The sequence below is a fragment of the Notechis scutatus genome, chromosome 5 (assembly GCF_049901735.1).
Source record: "Notechis scutatus isolate UNSWTSFEM ecotype Mainland chromosome 5, rNotScu1.2, whole genome shotgun sequence".
NCBI lineage: Eukaryota > Metazoa > Chordata > Lepidosauria > Squamata > Elapidae > Notechis > Notechis scutatus.
Genome location: NC_142013.1, coordinates 36,769,019 through 36,787,612, shown reverse-complemented (window position 1 = coordinate 36,787,612; position 18,594 = coordinate 36,769,019). Strand labels below are relative to the sequence as shown.

Genomic DNA, 18,594 nt, shown 5'->3' with positions numbered 1-18,594 from the left:
TTGCTTTTTTGTAGCAACATAATTGCTGACTCACAGTCTACTGATAATCAGCTATAAGATCCCTGCCTTCCATATAACTACTTGCTCGAAAATTAAACAAAAAAAAGTGCTTTGAAGGTTGAGTAAAAGAAGAGGTTAGGAACAGGGGTGAGGGATGAGGGACACTGCAAGTCCTATCATTCTTCTGTGATAGCAAAATGACCATTTCTGTACTCACCTGCTTGATTGGTTGTAATGCTGACTGCAGCAAATTGTCTTGGGATGGTACTTAAATCAGATACTCCATTAACAGCATCTATCTCAAAAGTGTAATTTGTATGAGCCAAGAGATCCACTACAGTCACAGTGGTATTGGAGAGTCCCATCTGATGAGGAAGAAATCTTACTATATTGCTACATGGTTCACAGAGCTTGCTGGTTCCTCCACATTTCTTGCATACAATGTTGAAAGTTACATCCTTTCTTCCCCCTGTGTCCAAAGGCCAGCTCCAATCTAGGATAACTGAGGTTTCATTGATATTAGAGATAACATTTCTGGGAGCAGAAGGTGGTCCTATGTGGAAAGAGAATGAAAATAAAATAAGTATTAATTATCCTGTCTGAATTCTGCTCAAGAAATAAAGTCATTTGAGTGTGCATTTAACAGTTGTCACTGACATATTGTTTTATTATCTATCTTATATATCTTAAGCACAGGTGGGGAACTGTGGCCCCTTTATGACTTGTGGACTTCAACTGCTAGAATTCCTGGGCCAGTATGGTCGGCTTAGGAATTCTGGGAGTTAAAAGTCCACAAGTTATAAAAGGCCATAATTCTGCATCCCTGTCCTAAAGAAAGATTATTTATTATATATTCTCTTACATACTTTAAGAGATATCAACCAATTTTATAACACATGTGTATTCTAATGTCTAGCTTTAATCACTTTTCCAAATTAACTAATATTCAGGCTATTACTATGAATAAATTCAACAGTACTGAAAGGCAATAAAAACATTACGTATAGCCATATAAAGCACTTTATTAAGAAATTAACCAAATCAGTAAAGTATGCATTGCCTTAATGCTGTGCTTTCATTATCCAGCTGATGCAATGTGCCATGGTAACTGAGGAATTAGAGACCACATATTCAGGCCTGTGAAGTATCAAAGTTGGGATGAGGGTCAGTCCTATTTTACTAGCTGCCATTATGGGTTAAGTGACTACCAACAAGTTGTTCGTGTGCTTGTAAACCATGGGAAGGAGTACGGTAATTCAATTCAGTAATTTTTAAAAAGGTTGCATTTTTTCACTGATTTAATTCAGTGGTGGAATCGGTCAAACCATGTGAGTCCAATCATCCATCAAAGCTTTATACGGTCTTAATAAAAAGCAGACTTAAGTCTAGGTACTCGGGTTTTTAATATGTAGCCCTAGGCTCAATGTTAGTCTTCCACAATGGACAACTGTATATATGAATTTCCACAATGAATGAATGAGAATTGTCACACCCAGATATAGGGATAATTAACCATTTATATGATTGGAAGTAATTCTAATATAACATTGTACTAATTACAATTATTATGCTACTGTGCATAATAATGATAATGCAATAAAAAGTAGTAACGATAAGAATGGTGGTGTACCATACAAACACAATGTACAGTGATATAATAAAATTGTTCCTTTTTCAATTTTTTTAACAATAAAAAACTAAAGTAGAAATACAGGCTAAAGGTATGTCCATATTATTGTTTACATCACAAAGAAATTGTCTCTGGGCCTATCTGATACTACATAACTGTTTTGAAGGTCTTCATTTATTTGCTTCTACCCATGTTTCCTGTTTATTGGAAATTGGTACAAGTCTGGTATCTTACTTTTAACTTGTTTACCTGCTTGGTTTTTCAATTGGCATGCACTTTCATTTTATTCTACCTCCAGATTCCAGAGTTCAAGTCTTTGGTTTGTCTCCCTCCCTCTTTCTCTCTTCATAATAGAATGCAAACTTTGTCTTCCAGGAGTTTGCATTTTTGTGTTTAAAAAATTATTCTCCACTCCTTTTCCCAAACCAACAACCATAACAATATCTAATCATGATTAATATGGAAACATTAATGACATGGAAATACTCTAAAATGCCTAGATTAGGGATGTCAAACTCAATGCCCGGGGGCCAGATCCGGGCCGCAAGGTGCTTAGATCTAGCCTGCGGGGCATCCCTGGAAATAATGATGAATCGGCCCATGGTGCCTCTGCCAGTGAAAAGGGAGCTTGTGAAGGCTGCATGCAGCTCTCCTAAGCTCCACTTTCTCTGGCAGAGTGCTCAGGCCATCACAGGTGCTCTCAAACAAACACAAGTGACGTCATGCTACCATACCCACCCTGGCCCTGAGGACAACACAACCCTGATGCAGCCCTCAATGAAATTGAGTTTGACACTCCTGGCCTAGATGACCAACAACATGTAAGGACAAGTTCCAGTGTCATCATAATGAGGTTACTCACTTGTGCAAGCCATTGATGGAACATCGCCTTCAGATCGAAAGTAGTTCTTCTCACACTTGCAGTTTGTAGAACCTTCCACATTTGTTGAACTATGGGGTGGGCATTTGGCGCATTTAACATTACCAGCAAAGGCTTTATAAAAACCTGGTTGGCAAGCTGTAAAAGAATAGTACTTGCTTACAATTTTTCATATTAAAGTTTCATTATTCTTTGCCAGGCAGGGAAAAGATTTTCCACCTGAAAACTAAAAGACAATATTGAAACAGCATATATGAAAAAAAAAAGTAGTTTGCCTTGGTCTTAGTGTATCAAAGTATATTCACTTTATGACTTTGCCTCAGTCTAAGCAAAGTATATTAATTCTAAACCATATTCTGGAGAATTGGTAAAAATCAGGGCCTTAATTTAAACCTTCCTCTCTTTTTTTTGTTAATCAATTCTAGAGTTTCATATTTCATTTACATTCACACGCTTTACATGCATAAAAAAAATCACAGTTTTATCTTGGACATTTTTAATCTCATTAATCTCTGCCATTTTCCAGAATGGCTATGAATTATTGTCTAAACCAATATAGACATTCTTGCTACAATATTGACTTTTTTTCCTGCCACCAAGATAGCGGTGCGTTCACATGCAGCAGCCCCAAACTCCTGGTATTAGTGTGTGGTGTTTGGAATGATGTGTGTATCAATGTGTGTGCATAGTGTAGATCAAGGAGCAAAATTTGCCTACACACACATAGAGCTGCTAAACATCGGGCTCGCAAGTCAATCCAGGATTACCAGCAATTTTACCAGCAACATAGCAAAGTGCATAGGGAGACTTCCAGGATCTCCATGGATTGTTGTTGGATTGGGGAGGTGCTGACGAAAGCAAAAGGAACGGAAACAAAAGTGCGGCTGTAGAGCTAGTCTGTTGGCTCAGCTCTGAAAGCAGCCCCATAGACTAGCACTGCCAAGTGTCTTTTTGAGCAACGCCAGATCCCTCGTCCACGAAATTGATGAATTAGAGCTGCAGATGGTAGCAAGCAGGCTTTTCTGCAAAAACTGTGTGATGATTGTAACAGAGACCTGGCTACACCCAGCTGTACCCAATGAAGCAGTGGAATTGACAAGCCGAGTCATTTATCACTCTGATAGTGACTCTGGTAAGAGCAAGGGAGGAGGACTCTGTATCTATATACACAGGGACTGGTGTGTTAACAGCAGAATAATTTATATGTATTGCTCCCCAGATGTGGAACTGATGACTGTTACATGTAGGCCATTTTATCTGCTTAGAGAAATCACTGTGATAATTATTATAGCTATTTATATTTCACCTGATGCCAATGTCAGCGTGGCACTTTCTAAGCTATATGACGTCATCTCCAGGCAGCAGCAAACTCACCCAGAGGGCGCTATTGTCATGGCTGGGGACTTCAATAAAGCCTGTTTAAAGATAGTTCTCCCTAAGTTTGTGCAGTACGTGCAATTTTCCACCAGAGGGAAGAACAGTTTAGAATGTGTGTACTCTAACTTGAAACAGGCATATAGAGTAACTCCCCTTGCCCACCTGGGTACATCCGACCATCTTTCACTTCTGTCATGCCCGAAGAATGTCCCTCTCAGGAAAATAACTCAGCCAGTCATGAAAATGATTAAAAACTGGCCAGAGGATGCTCTCAGTCAGCTGCATGACTGTTTTGAAACCACTGAGTGGAGTGTATTTGAACATCAAAACTTGCATGAATACACTGATGCCGTACTCTCTTAAATCAAAGTGTGCACTGACAATGTAACAATGGACAAGTGCATCAGAGTCTATGGGAATTGTCAACACTGGATGGCTGCCGAGGTAGGGACACTTCTGAGAGCCCAGGATTCTGCCTTTCAGGCAGGGGACAGGGATATATATATATAGAGAGAGAGAGAAGCCAGGGCAACCGTTAGAAGAGGCATTAAGATGGTAAAACAACAATACAAATATAAAGTGGAGACCCACCTTATAGCAGCACCTAGCAGATAACAACCTGAAGCAAGTGTGGGAGGGACTGCAGCACCTAACTAACTATAAGGGCAACACAAGAATCACAGTCAATGCCTCATTGGTAGAGGAGTTGAACATCTTCATCCACTATGAGGTGAAAAGACCAGACCCTGTAGCCTCTGCCTGCCAGCCTTCTGATTCCCTGCCACTCTCCCTATATGAACATCAAATGAGAGCTGCACTGAAGGCTATGAATCCCAGTAAAGCTGCACTTCCAGATGGAGTGCTGGGGATAGTGGTAAAGACTTGTGCCAATCAATTAGACAAAGATATTTAACATCTCCCTGCAAATGGCCTGTATTTTATCATGATTGAAAGCAGCCACTATTGTCCCAGTCCCCAAGAAAACAGCAATTAACTATCTAAATGACTACAGACCTATCACGTTAATGGCAGTAGTGATGAAATACTTCAAAAGACTGGTTCTCCAACACCTTAGGACATGCCCCCCACCAGACTTTAACAAACATCAATTTTCCTACAGGGGGAACAGGTCAACAGACGACGCTATAGCTACTGCCTTACATTCTGTAGCAAGTCATCAGAGAAAACTGGAAACTATATCAGGATGCTTTTCATTGACTACAGCTCAGCCTTCAATACTATCCTGCTGAGCATCCTTATCGAAAAGCTGACTGACTTGGATTTTTCCTCTTCCAACTGTGACTGGATCAAAGGCTTTCTGAGGGATGTCCACAAATAGTGAGGGCTGGGTCTGTTACATCCACCTCTCTGAAACGTAACACTGGCTCTCCACAGGACTGTGTGCTCAGTTCCTATCTGTACTCACTGTACACACATGAATTTTTTATTGTCTGACCCATCCACTGTGATCATTAAATTCGCAGATGATTCTACTGTATTGGGTCTCATTACAGGTGGAGATGAAACAGCGTACAGGGGTTTTTTTCAAAAATTATCCTCATAGTGCGTAGAAAACAACCTGCACCTAAACATCAGCAAGATAAAGGAGATGGTGTTGGACTTCCAGAAGAAGAAAGAGGAACCTGCCCCAACTTTACATCAAGGGGGGCTATGTGGAGAGAGTTTCCTCCTTTAAATTTCTGGGAGTCTACCTAAGTGAAGATCGTACCTGGAAATCAACATAACCCAGGTGGCCATTTCCTTAGGGTCTTGCGAAAGAATAAAGTGGAACAATGACTGATGATCTCCTAATGATCCACAATAGAAAGCGTCCTCACATATTGCATTACGGTGTGGTATGCTGGCTTGACATCCATGGATAGAAAGACATTACAGAGGGTGGTGAGCACAGCACAAATCATTGTGTACTGTTCCCTGATACCACTAGATGACATCTCTAGGGCTCGCTGCCTTAGAAAAGTGAAGAAAATTCTCAGGGATGACTCACATCCTGGTGAGCACTTCTTCACTCTCCTTCCATTGGGAAGGTGATGTAGAAGCATAGCCAGCCACATCAACAGGCTGAAGAACAGTTTCGACCTATGGGCTGTCAGACTTCTGAATGGAAAATAACCTCATGTCAACATAGTATGATAGACTTGCAGGGCCGGCACATTGTGCAACAAGGTCACATAGTGTAATAAGATTGGGACAGGGTTAGGGACTTCTGTCCTCACTGTGAGTTCTGTTTGGGGGGGTGCACAAAAGGACACTTGTTGTACTCTGACAATAAAGGTAATAATAGTTAGAAGAACTTTGAATAAAACAGGTATTTATGTTAGGAATATAACAGATCTAGAATAAGCAAATTATAACTATCTCTTGTTCAGTAGGCTGTCCAGACTAAGAAATGTCAGGTTATCTAGGAGACCTCCATCAGGTCTCTGCATCCTTGAAGTGCCACCCCATTAAAATGGGCTTGATTAAGAAATGGGTATTGCAGGAATTACTTTCAAGAATCCATATTATATCACCTTATTTTTCTAGTATGTAATATCATGGAAGTTTATTTTCCAATTGCACTGCTGACTTTTGATTTTCTTGCATTTTGAGGCAGCGACATACAGAGGTGGACTGCTGCCGGTTTGCACTGGTTCAGGTGACCCAGTAGTTAAGATTCTGTGCAGTTCCGTAAACTGGCAAATCCCACCACTGGCTGGCCCTGCCTCCACTCATTTTTCAGCCTGTATTCTGGGCCAATTTTGGGCTGATTTTTGGCCCACTTTGGTACATTTTCAGGATGGTTTGGGGTCATTTTCAGGCTGGTTTTTTGGCCATTTTCCAGCCATTTTTTGGGCTATTTCCAGCCCCAAACACCCAAAATATGGCCTAAAAATGGCTTAAAAACAGCCAAAAAACAGGCCAAAAAGGGTCAGGGCCAGGGCCAGCCAGTGGTGGGATTAACCCCAACTGGCTGAATCCTACCTCTGCCTTTGAGGTGAGTGGCCGGAAGGTGGGGCTGGGTGTGATAAGTGATGTCACCCACCCAGTCACATGACCTATCCGTGCCTATCCAGCCAAAGAACTGGTTTTTAAGTTATTCCAATCCTACCACTGCATACACAAGTCGAAATTATCATAGTTTTAAAAGAAATGGAAAAATCTCATATATACTCAGGCTCACTTAGCATGTCTGCATATGTACCACTATTATTATTTTGATTCTTGTTCTATCTATAAATAATAAAAGTTATGTTGTCACTAAAAATTATCCAAGCCTATTTTATTTTATAGGGAAAATTATTATTTCCAAATTAAAATATGGATTATATTTGTAATGCTATCCCAAAAATCTAAAAACACAAATATTTCCTAGCTTACAATCTTTCAAATTTGCTAAATATAGCTAGTCAATCATTTCAATAAAGCAGAGTAGCTTGTTGTAGGTCAGCATCCAAATTAAATGAATAAAGCAAACGAACACACATATAGTATCTACATACATAGGTGTTTAAACTGAAAAATAACATTTTCATTTGTTGAATATTGACATTTGAGAAAACTCAGTCATCCTCCATTTCTGTGCTGAGAAAGTTAAAACAATGTGAACCAAAAGTGAAATGAGGTGGGCAGAAAAAGATATAATTTTTAACTAGAGAATGTGATACTTAATACTGATAATTGCACCATTACTAAAGAATGCGTCCAATTGAAGTGAAAAATAAATTATATAGTTTCAAAATTGCTTTGATTTTTATGTTCTGTAGTGATCCTTGAGCATGAATTCAACTCTCTTGCAAAGTCTAATGTTTGCCGATGATCCAGCACACTTTGGTTTGATCTTAGTATATGTAAGCAAGCCATAGTAACCATAACAAAATGTGAATAATGAAATGTTCATATAATTCTGAAAATAAGCAAAAGCACAATGAGCTTTTTCTGGTCAAAATTAAATTATCTCTCAGTATATGATTCTTGCACTTACAGACACTGCTGCGGATAGTGTCTTAGCTTGTATAATCTGTTAGTGACAAACTCCAGGAGGTGGCGTTTCATTAACATTGGCATGTTCCTTTAGTCTTTTTCATTGCCTAGACTGAGTCAGAACCACCTCACATCATGTTAATACAAAGTGAAAAGTGAGAATGACATAATCTGCAAGTAACTGCATGCCACTATGCTTCATTAGAATACAGTATTTATAATGGGTAAATCCTGGGGATGGGCATAGAGCCACAGTGACTGGACGTCTGCCATTACCTCTTCTCAAATGGCCACAATCTCTCTTTTATTTATTAACTGAATTACATATCCTGAGATAACAGCTAATTTTACTGGCTTCAGTTCCAGTCACCTCTCACACATTAAAAAAAGAAAAAGACTTTTCCCCTCAAAACCATTTTTCTGATCTACAAAATATATTTAAACACATACAGAAATTATATATACACCCACCCTCTGTTTGGTGTCTCAGCCTACAGACTAATAGATAAATTAAAACAGAGATATTTCTGGAAAGAAAGAGCGCCCACTTTAATGCTAATCTTAATTACTATAGGCTTAAACCTTCACTATCCCAAAGTTTCCTGCACTATTAGCAGAAGTAAGTCATGGCCTTTTCAACTGTGGCCTACTCAGACTGTAACTTTAGCCTAAGCATCTTCAAGTTTAGCCTGATTTGTGATTTTAGTGGGCAACAAAATCCTATCAGCCTTAAATGTTAGCATTTTATGTAACTTGCTTTATATTAGTCTGTGTTAAAATTTCCACAGGATTGAGGTTGCTTTCTCTTCAAACATGAGGGGAATTTGTATTGTATAATCTACAAGTTCCTGAGAACTCTTCTGATGATTGAAAGGTTCACAATAATAACTGTACGTTTATGAATGCCCAACCTAAAAAAAGTATGGACAGAAGCAGAATGTAAGAACCAGGAAGCCAATAGATTGTGGTTAATGAAGACAAGGGAATTACATAATAAGAAACATCACTATAAAGCCAGATTAGTCTGCTTTTTGTCTCTAGAGGCAAAACTTTGCAATCTCTTTGTGTTTTCTGCATGGCTAAGTTACAATGCTATAAAGATACCAATTATGAAGCAAATGAGCTAGTTAGAAGCCTGCTGTCCCAGAAAGCCTTAGTGGAAGAGTCTGATGTGTATCTTTTCTCCCCATCCTGCCTGTCTTACAAGTCTTCTGTCTTTGTATGCCAAGTGAAAATAAGATCATTCAGTGCTACAATTCTCAGGAGGGGAAAAAATAAAGCCATTAATTACATTGTAAATTAAATCCTGGAAAGTGAATGGCATGAAAAGATGGCCACATGATTCTATTTCTGAACATCATGAAGGATGAGGGAAGGATGTTACCTTTATTGCGAAACATATTTCTTCTCAAGAAGAGTGATAATGGATTTATTTATTACCTCTGCTTACAGAGCCATATTATCTTTCTGCATACTGTATAAAGTATATTTTAGATTCAGTTTTCAAAGAAAAGGACTAAGATGTATGTATATTAATTTTTATTATATTTTAAAAAGGAACTATGAAATATAGTTTTTGTTTGTTTCTATAGGTAGTCCTTGAATTATGATTCAACTGTTTGAAAATAAGACGGTACTGAACCAAGGATCTTATGATTGATCCTTAAAGCTACAGCTGTTGAAGTGCCTCATGGTCACATGAACAAAATTCAGGTGCCTAGTAATAAACTTATATTTACAACTAGTTGTACAACCTGTGGTCATGTGATTGCCATTTGTATTCTTCCCTGCCAATTTCTTCCAACCAAAGTCAATGAAAGGTGACAAGTTGGTAGGCTTTTCTTCATTCACATGTATTGTGCCCTAATTTTCCCTTTTGGGCACAACCATCTAAATCTTATTTTCCTAGCCTCCCTGTGCTTGCACAAAGAAATGCATGCTTCCTATTCCTTCTTTTCTGAGTTTCAGCCTCCCTTCAATCACACATACAATGCCCTCCCTTTTACCATGGCTTCCCTCAATCATATGTACCCCACATTTTCTTTTCCCCACCTTCCTGCAATCAAAGGCACCTGTACACCTATTCCATGACCTTTTGAGCTTATGCCTTGTAAAGTTCTGTCTATCCTATGCAGCCTGCATCGGGCTTTCTAGAGTTTCTCCCAATGAAACCCACATGCCCCTTGCTCTGGACTCAGCTTCCTGCTTAATAGCCAACACATCTTGGTTTATCAGAACAATTGTGATTGCCATTGCTAATTTATGCAATCATGTGACATCACATTAGAAACAGCAAAGTTGTGTCCCAATTGCAATTTCATTAGAAATCGACATGCATGATTGGCTTAAAAAGAGCAAACTTTTTCCAAAATAAGGGATTTGTGAAAAGAAATTCTGTTAAAAACAGAAGAAATGAGGTAAATTCTTTCCAGAATGCTGGGAAATTATTCAAACCTATATTAGCTGAGATTCAGTAGCATTATATTTCATAACACAGCATCAAGGAGCAAACCAAAACGGATAATTAGCAGTTCAGAAATGTTAATAAATACAATAGTTTGAATTAGTGGGAATTATGACTTTATGAAATCAATGTCAGTATGTCATTATATTTAATTTAAATGTATTGATTATTGGATGTTAGGGAACCAACAGTCTGAGTCAGACATTTTAATCCATTTTTATCAGATATAAAGTGTTAAACAAGCTATCTAAGCTCCTTAAATTTCTAATGATAGTAGAATAAAATACCTTATCTATATTTTATTCTGACATAATTAGGATGCATTCAAATGTTATTGGGGTGCTTAAGACCACATTTCAGTATAAGATTTTTGTCACATCTCCAAAACAATGGTAAATTTATTCTTCTATCTCTTTTCAAATAAAGGGTTGGCAAACTTAAATTTGGTTAAAAATCCTTTCACCTGATTTTTCAGATTTTTAAAGAAAATATTGCAAACGATTCTTTCTGATAGAAATTATTTGGGAAATGTTTACTTCAAGCAATCTCATTAATGAATTTTTAAACTCAGTGGAGTTTTCTGAATAAAAATTAATATTATAGCTGGATTTGATATTTCTTAACTCAAACTGTTCAAACTGTGACTTTTTGTGACTGGTCAGCCCTGAATTTTTGACATATTCTGTAAGTTACCTCATTTGAAATACTTTGGTTCAAAAATGGTTGCCCATGATGCACTGTTTCGCATGGTTAATAATAATTACAACAAAAGTTTTAATAATATATAAATTGCACTAGAAGTTCAGTGTATTGCATTTCATTTCTTGGTTGTTGATCCAGGGCACAGTTATTTGAGGTATCTAGAAATTTGGTTTCCCTTTGTATCCTGTTAGTTCTTTGGTAATAAAATTAAGCATTTCAGTTACAGGAGAAATATATTCATTTTATCACATACCTTTTATCCTGCATTGCAGCTTTGTTTCTCTATCCTTTATAGACTTAAAAAGTATCCAATTATCCATCTGATTCCATTTTGTCAGAATCAAGGAATATATAAAAAATGTGCAAAAAATGTACTATGTGCAAAATATTAAATATATTGTCATTTAATTAAGATAAGAACACTGTCCTAAGGGCATTGACATATTTTGTCTTCCTGGCAATAATTCCTGTTGTTTTCCAATTACTACAGTTACAATTTCCAATTACTATATCTGTTGCTTTTTCCTCCTGATCCCTACTTAAGTATATATAATAAGAAAACAATAGAAGGAAATATAGGATCATTTTGACCATGATGTCTATTGTTTACTAAGCATAAGATCTGAAAACATTCTATCACTGCACATTGAACTGCGGTAAACTTTGCCTTAAGTATTGTATTTCAACTCAGAACATTAAGAATGAAGTTCCTGTTAGATCATAGCACATGCCTCATTTGACAAATAAACAGCTATGTTGACCTTGCACAAATAAGTTTATGCAGAATAGTTAATTCAGGAAGTTATTTTGTATATCTTGCAGTAGTCCATATCTGTTAGCGTATAAAGCACAAAAAAACTAAAAGGCTACTATTTCTGAAGGTGCATTTCAGAAGTGTAATGAATATTAGGATACATTAAAAGAAAGTTATAAAATGGATTTATTTGTATAAAGCTCTTCAGAAATATGCCATACTGTATTTTATATTTTTGGAATACAAATAATATGTAAAACAGTGATTTTCCATGCATATTACACAACATTTGACCAAGGATTAAGTTATGACAGGTATCATCTGAACATGAATTACATTAGCATGATATTCTTACTATATGCTCTACATTTATGGGATTTGGTAAAATAAAAATTGAGCTCAATTTTCCAGCTAGGAAAGGAAGGATGGAATGAATGGAGGAGGAAATATGAAAATTGAACAGGATAGATGGAGATGAAGAGATAGCCAAAACATGAAACTGAGAAACAGCAAACCTTTTCCATAGACTCTGAATGAGCAATATTCCTGGGAGGAACCAAATGTTACTGAAAATAACTTCATGAAGGCTACTTAGCAGCCTCTATCCTCTGTGAACTCAAACTGAGTTGTTAGTGGACATATTGCTGCTTATAGGCACATTTGGCAACATGGAGCTTTCACATATACTGTACATGCCGGCTTCCAAAACACCTTGAACTCTCATTAGTGAAGCACACAAGGGCTTCCTGTTGCAGACATCTGCACTTTACACAGTGACAGCTGCTATTTACATACATCACTACACAGCTTTACAAATGGATGGTGCTTTTTAACTGCTGGAATGTTCATTTGAGTGTAGAAAGATAGTGTTTAAAAAGGACTTTCTATTACCAAGAATGTGATTTGATCAAAGCAGAGCTTAGCCTATCTACCACTTTATATCCATATATAAAATACATTCACTATTGCAAGGTGTTTTTTTTTTACAGAAATTCATTTTATAGACCCAAGTTATATATTTGTTTCAAATACATATGCTTCCTAAGTTTTAGAGCAGTATATGGATTGCTGATAGGAGAATCTCATGCAACTACACTGTCCATACATCAGGGGTGTCAAACTCAGATCGTCACGGCAGCATCATATGACGTATTGGTACTTTTTTCTCCTTTGCTAAACCGGGCGTGGGGTGAGCTGGTGCATGACACATCAGGCCCACCGGCTGCAAGTTTGACAGCCCTGCCATACACCAATCATTTCTCACTATTCTCCAGATGCCCCACCACCTTAAAGTAGAACAATCTAAAAAGTGCACTGGACTTTCCACAATACATGTGTGTTAAGTGAAATAAAAACTGGATTTTCCCAAAAATATTAAACAGCCCTGAGATCTATATACCATTAAAACTATCATAATGACTTTTGGATGAAACAGTGCAATAGGACAACAGTTTTTTAAACAAGGTATTCTAACTTTCAGAATGAGTCCAAAATACAGGACTGATGACTCCCAAGGAAATGAAATTTGAAAAAGTTATGGTTCCTTCAGTGCTATTGGCTGCTCCTGTGCTACTTCTATGTGCATGTTATGTTCATTTACAATGTTTCCTAGTTTGTCAGCCAAAGGATTCTTGCAATCCTTTGTTTCTGCCCCAACCTAGCAGCTGCTGCTGCAGGGAAGGGAAGGGAAGGGAAGGGAAGAGAAGAATAAAGGGAGAAGAACAGGGAGAAAGGAATTCAACATACTTTTCCTAGCCAATGTCATCCCCTACACCCCCTCCAATTTATTCTGTCCCTTGCATGCTTTCCCTAACCCATGTGGTAGTTCTGGCACACAACCATATACCCTGCTAGCCACCCACTAACCTTCTCGACCCACCTTTTGTTCACTTCAATGCATTTTCCCCAACTCATGCAGCTCCACTGTGACCTTTTACCTGACCCTCTTGGACACCATGCACTCTTCCTGGCTCACTCACCCCACATGTATCTTCCCATACCTTCATGACAGTAGTGGGATTCAATTTTTTTTAACTACCAGTTCTGTGGGCTGGTAGGCATGGCAGGGGAAGGATACTGTAAAATATCCAGTCAGAGGTGGTATTTGCAGGTTCTCCGAACTACTCAAAATTTCCGCTACCAGTTCTCCAGAACTGGTCAGAACCTGCTGAATACCACCTCTGCTTCATGGGATCTCTTGCACACTTGCACTGCATACAGCCTTCTCAACCTCTACCTCCACCTCACACAATATCCCAGACCTGCTCAACACTCTCGGTATATGCAGTCAAGATATTGCAATAGATTTTGGACTGGTCAAATCAACCATCCTCACAGGGCAGAAAAAAACAACAACTTTGAAAACTAAAGGTATCAAGTTGCTCAATGGAAATAACATCAAGAATCTTAATGAAGATGATCAATACCAATACTTGGACATCTTGAACCTGATAGCATCACACACGCAATAATCAAGAAGACTTAGAAGTGAATTCATCATGAGAAATGAAGAAAATTTTAAAATCTGAACTCAGTGGAAGAAATGTCATCAAGGCAATTAACATTTGGGTAAATTCCAGTCTTTAGCTCCACAGATGGCATAGTGGATTGGACTCAGGCAGAATAAATGTCCCTGATAGGAAGACTAGAAAATAGTGTCAATGACTCATGCCCTTCATCCATACAGAATGTTGACAGACTTTACTTACCAAGCAGCATAGGAGTGCATGGAATGTATAATAAAATTCCTATAGCTGCAAATAACTGACCTCTGGTCTATGTATATAAAGATAGCCATGGATAAATATATTATTAATTGCAGATTATGTTCATTATTGTAGATACTTTGATTATACAGTATGATTTATCTTTTCCTATGAATTTACTGCACTATAAATGGAGAATATAGTTTTATAATTCACTTATAATGGTTTATGGTTAATCTTTCCCTTATCTAATTTTAAGTATACCTTTTAGTTCACAGACTTACTGTTAATAGACTACCATGCTGCCCTATTGGATTTGTACTTAAGCATTTTATATCTGCACAGCTAGGTTTTGGCATATCTTGCTTTAAGCTGGTCATTAATCAAAATAAAATTATCTTTTTATATACGATACCTTTGTTGGACAGGAAAATCTGTTTTATATCTCAACTATGAGAGAATTTCTGCCATTTACTCTGCACACATTGTGTTTTATACTAATTTATGACATTAACATTTTAATAAAACACTGGCTGTAGTCCAGGTCAAGTTATTCAACAGAAGCAGACTTCTTGAATTCTTGAATAACTTTTACCCACAGAAATATCAATTATGTGTACATAAAAGATAATGTCACCGTATGGGAATAACAAAATAGTTTTGTTCTTTATAGTAGTTTCATATTCTAGTTATGTAATTTTAATATAATTACATTATTATATGATATAATTTTTTGAAAGTGGCTTTAGCAATAAACAATAACATAAAAAGCCTCCTATCAAGCAGGTAATGGTTTAAGTGTATAAGTGGCAGAGATCTTACTGCATACAGATGTAAAATTTCTTATATTTTGAACAAAACAATTAGTTTCATTGAATGTTTCAATTCAGTCATGTATTGTAGTACACAGCTAGTAAAATATAGGACAGCATGTTCTGTATTCTTTTTAAATGACTATTCCAAGCTTCAGAAAGTTATGCCAGGAATTGTTAGCTATTCAAGAAAAGAAAGAAATAGCAGTTTATAGAAATTTGTTTTAATTTGGTTAAGGGATTGGAATTGGGTCTTAAAAGCACATCAAAGCCTGCTTCTGCTACAACTTATACTTAACACAATCACAGCAAAGTTGTTTCAGTTTCCTTCCTATACTTTCTACCTTCTCAGGATTCACATGTATTTTCCATGCATTCTTCTTCCTCTTTCTAAAGCAAAGCAGCTACTTCAACTTCACCATTGCCAAGTTCAATGGACAAGTCACACTTGGAAGATTCATACAAAGCTGAAATGTGCTCCCATTGTTGCCTGACAAATATGGTAGGAAACAAAGCACCTAACCTATGCAGAGAAATTGGTTTATTGCTGAAAGGCTTGGCCCAAAAATAGACATAAAAAGTTATTTGATAAGTGCTCTTACATTTGGAATTCTTTCTCAGAATTCTTTGAACAACAGATGAAATGTTTTGAACACTTCCCATGTCCTGCATTGTTGTGTCATAGAAAAAGGTTGTAATACATCTTGCATAAAACAAACATTCTTCAATCACAATTAAAGGAAAAGAATCCATTTCTGGGCTTTGATGGAGTTCATCAATTAGAGCCCTGACATATGGATCTAGTTGTTGTAGTAGAACTGATCCAACAGAGCCATTACTTGCCTCCTCATCCCTAGCATCCCTGGAATGTAGCTTCTTGGGGGGTAGGTGAATGGCAGTGCAAATTGTCAGGTTTCAAGTTTGTGGAAAGAAGAAATAGCAAGGAAATGTCAAATTCAGATTTGTGTGATAAATTATCTAATAGTTTATTTTGTGAGGAACATAAGTGATATAAAAATTGAAGCATAAGAATCATTCCTGCCTGATCTGACATTGAATAAGGGTTTTTACCTTCCGCAGATGGATCTAAAACTGTGTATATATTCTCATGTATACTAGATAGGTTGTCCCTTACAAGAAATGTTCCAATTGTTAACATGTTCTATGAGATTCTGCAGCTGGGGAGCACTTTGGCAGCCAAAGCATTTGAACTTGATCACTCAGTGGATTGCAACATCAAATTCAAAAGGCAGCCAGAACCTGCATTGCAAATAAGGTAAGACACCTTCTAGCCTTTATAAACCAAGAGGAAGCAACTTTGCAAATGTATCATCAGCAATTTTGCAAATGTATCAACACCCTCTACAGCTGTAGAGTCATCAGCCAGTGATATTGACATTTTTCATTGTGTTGAGGAAGAAAAATGATTGCTCCACTGGTTAATTATGTTGAATTTTGTTGCTGTAGGCCAGTGACTTAAGACTAAAGAATATATGCTGCTCATTTAAGTAGTGGAATATGCTGCTTCCTCATCCTATCGTTTCCCCTTTATTTTAAATAAAGGTAGTCCTTGACTTCAATAGTTCATTTAGTGACCATTTGAAGTTACAACAGCATAGAAAAACAGTGACTTATGACAATTTTTACATCTATGACCATTGCAGCATCTCCATGGTCACATGATTTACCTTCAGATGCTTGATAACTGACTCACATTGATGATGGTTGCAATGTCCTGGGGTCACCTTTTGCAATCTTTTGAGAAGCAAAGTCAATGGGGAAACCAAATTCCCTTAATCGTGTTACTAATTTAAACACTGCAGTGATTCACTTAACAAATGTGACAAGAAAAATTGTAAAAATGGGACAAAGTCACTTAAGAAATTTCTCACTTAGCAACATAATTTTTGGTCCAGTTGTGATCGTAAGTTGAGGACTAACTAAAAAACACATTTCCAATTACTACCAATATTCAAATTTAATTATTACTGGGTGGATATTTATATTCTGTATTTTGAATAAAAAAAAACAACAATGGTAGATAATTCCTTTAACTTCTGGCTCCAATTCTATGAAGTTCTGTTATTTTTGTTTGTATGTTGGAATGTAACATTGACAAAGCACGAATTTCAATTCTGAATTTCAATCAATGTTGTTTTTCATGTCTGTTCCATTTAACTGTATTTTATGGTTTAATGTTTAAGTAATAATGAAAATCACAGTAATTTTGCTGGAAATTTAAATGCAAAATATTTTTTCTGGAAAAAATGGAAAGTGCTTACTTTTGTTTTGTCAAACACAGAATGTAGAACTTATGCTAGAGCTGCCAAAATTGGTACCATTTTTGTAATTAGGTTACTTTATGTACTAAAGTTTGAATGTGAAGGACATTGGATCTGAAGGGATCAGATTAGTTTATGCTATGAAAATTGTATATAAGGTAATACTGACATAAATCAAAAGCAGGAAATTAGCAGGAATTATTGTTACCACTTCACCACCAGCAAACTGTAATAAACTATATGAATAAGGTGAATTTTATTAGCTATAAAAGTAATATTCTTAATTTAATGTAGCTGGTCAATAGCATGCTTAAGACTGCTCTTAAAAGACTTAACATTTCAACAATCTAGGTCTGTTGTTCTAAATTGGCTAAAGAGTGCTTTGTTAGAAGCAGATTCAGTTGATTAAACATCAGTTTCATTCAACTTAATGAGAAAAGTTAAATGACTTTTAGGGCAGTACAGGTATAGAGTATAATGGGTCTTAATCAGGTTAATAACACCCTTTTAATAAAGCAAGCAGTGAGGGAAAGGAAAGAGGCAGCTTTAATCCAAACTGTTGGTCACATTATTCTCAGCTGTCATATGAACCTGATGCACTTAGTCAACAATGAGGTAGTGTCAGTATCCTTCCTAGGCAATTCTCTAAAGGGTAAAAAAAGGCAGAGTTAGCAGCAATTACAAAGTGCTCTGTTACAAAAGAGTAATTACATCAGTCAAAAAATATACCTTCAAAATTGTGATTGTCTGTAGAATTTAGTCTTGTCCATCACTGCCTGGCTGGCAATGAAGAAGAGCACTGATCTAATAAATCCTTCCAACTGCTGTTCTGGTGTAATATCAATGGGACATTGGGCAGAATGCCCTAAATAAGTAGAGGTGCTATATCTCTTAAAATGGAAGCCTTTGACCTGGTTAGTGTGAATATCTGCTGGTAAATTCAATAGTATGGATCTATAGCTGGATTATTGACCAATTAGGTTAAGTATGGTTTATATATAAAT

The 18,594-nt window shown here is 36.9% G+C and overlaps 1 protein-coding gene across 2 annotated transcripts in view; it reads right to left on the bottom strand.

Moving 5' to 3' along the window:
• EPHA3 (EPH receptor A3) overlaps positions 1–18,594 on the bottom strand; it is a 229,940-nt gene that overhangs the window by 65,089 nt on the left and 146,257 nt on the right. For both annotated transcript variants that reach the window (XM_026664009.2, XM_087966571.1), the window contains 2 exons: positions 2,493–2,648; positions 218–553 (listed from right to left, as the gene is read on the bottom strand). In XM_026664009.2, coding sequence (XP_026519794.2) covers positions 218–553; positions 2,493–2,648 — 492 coding nt within the window. The remainder of the gene's footprint in view (positions 1–217; positions 554–2,492; positions 2,649–18,594) is intronic.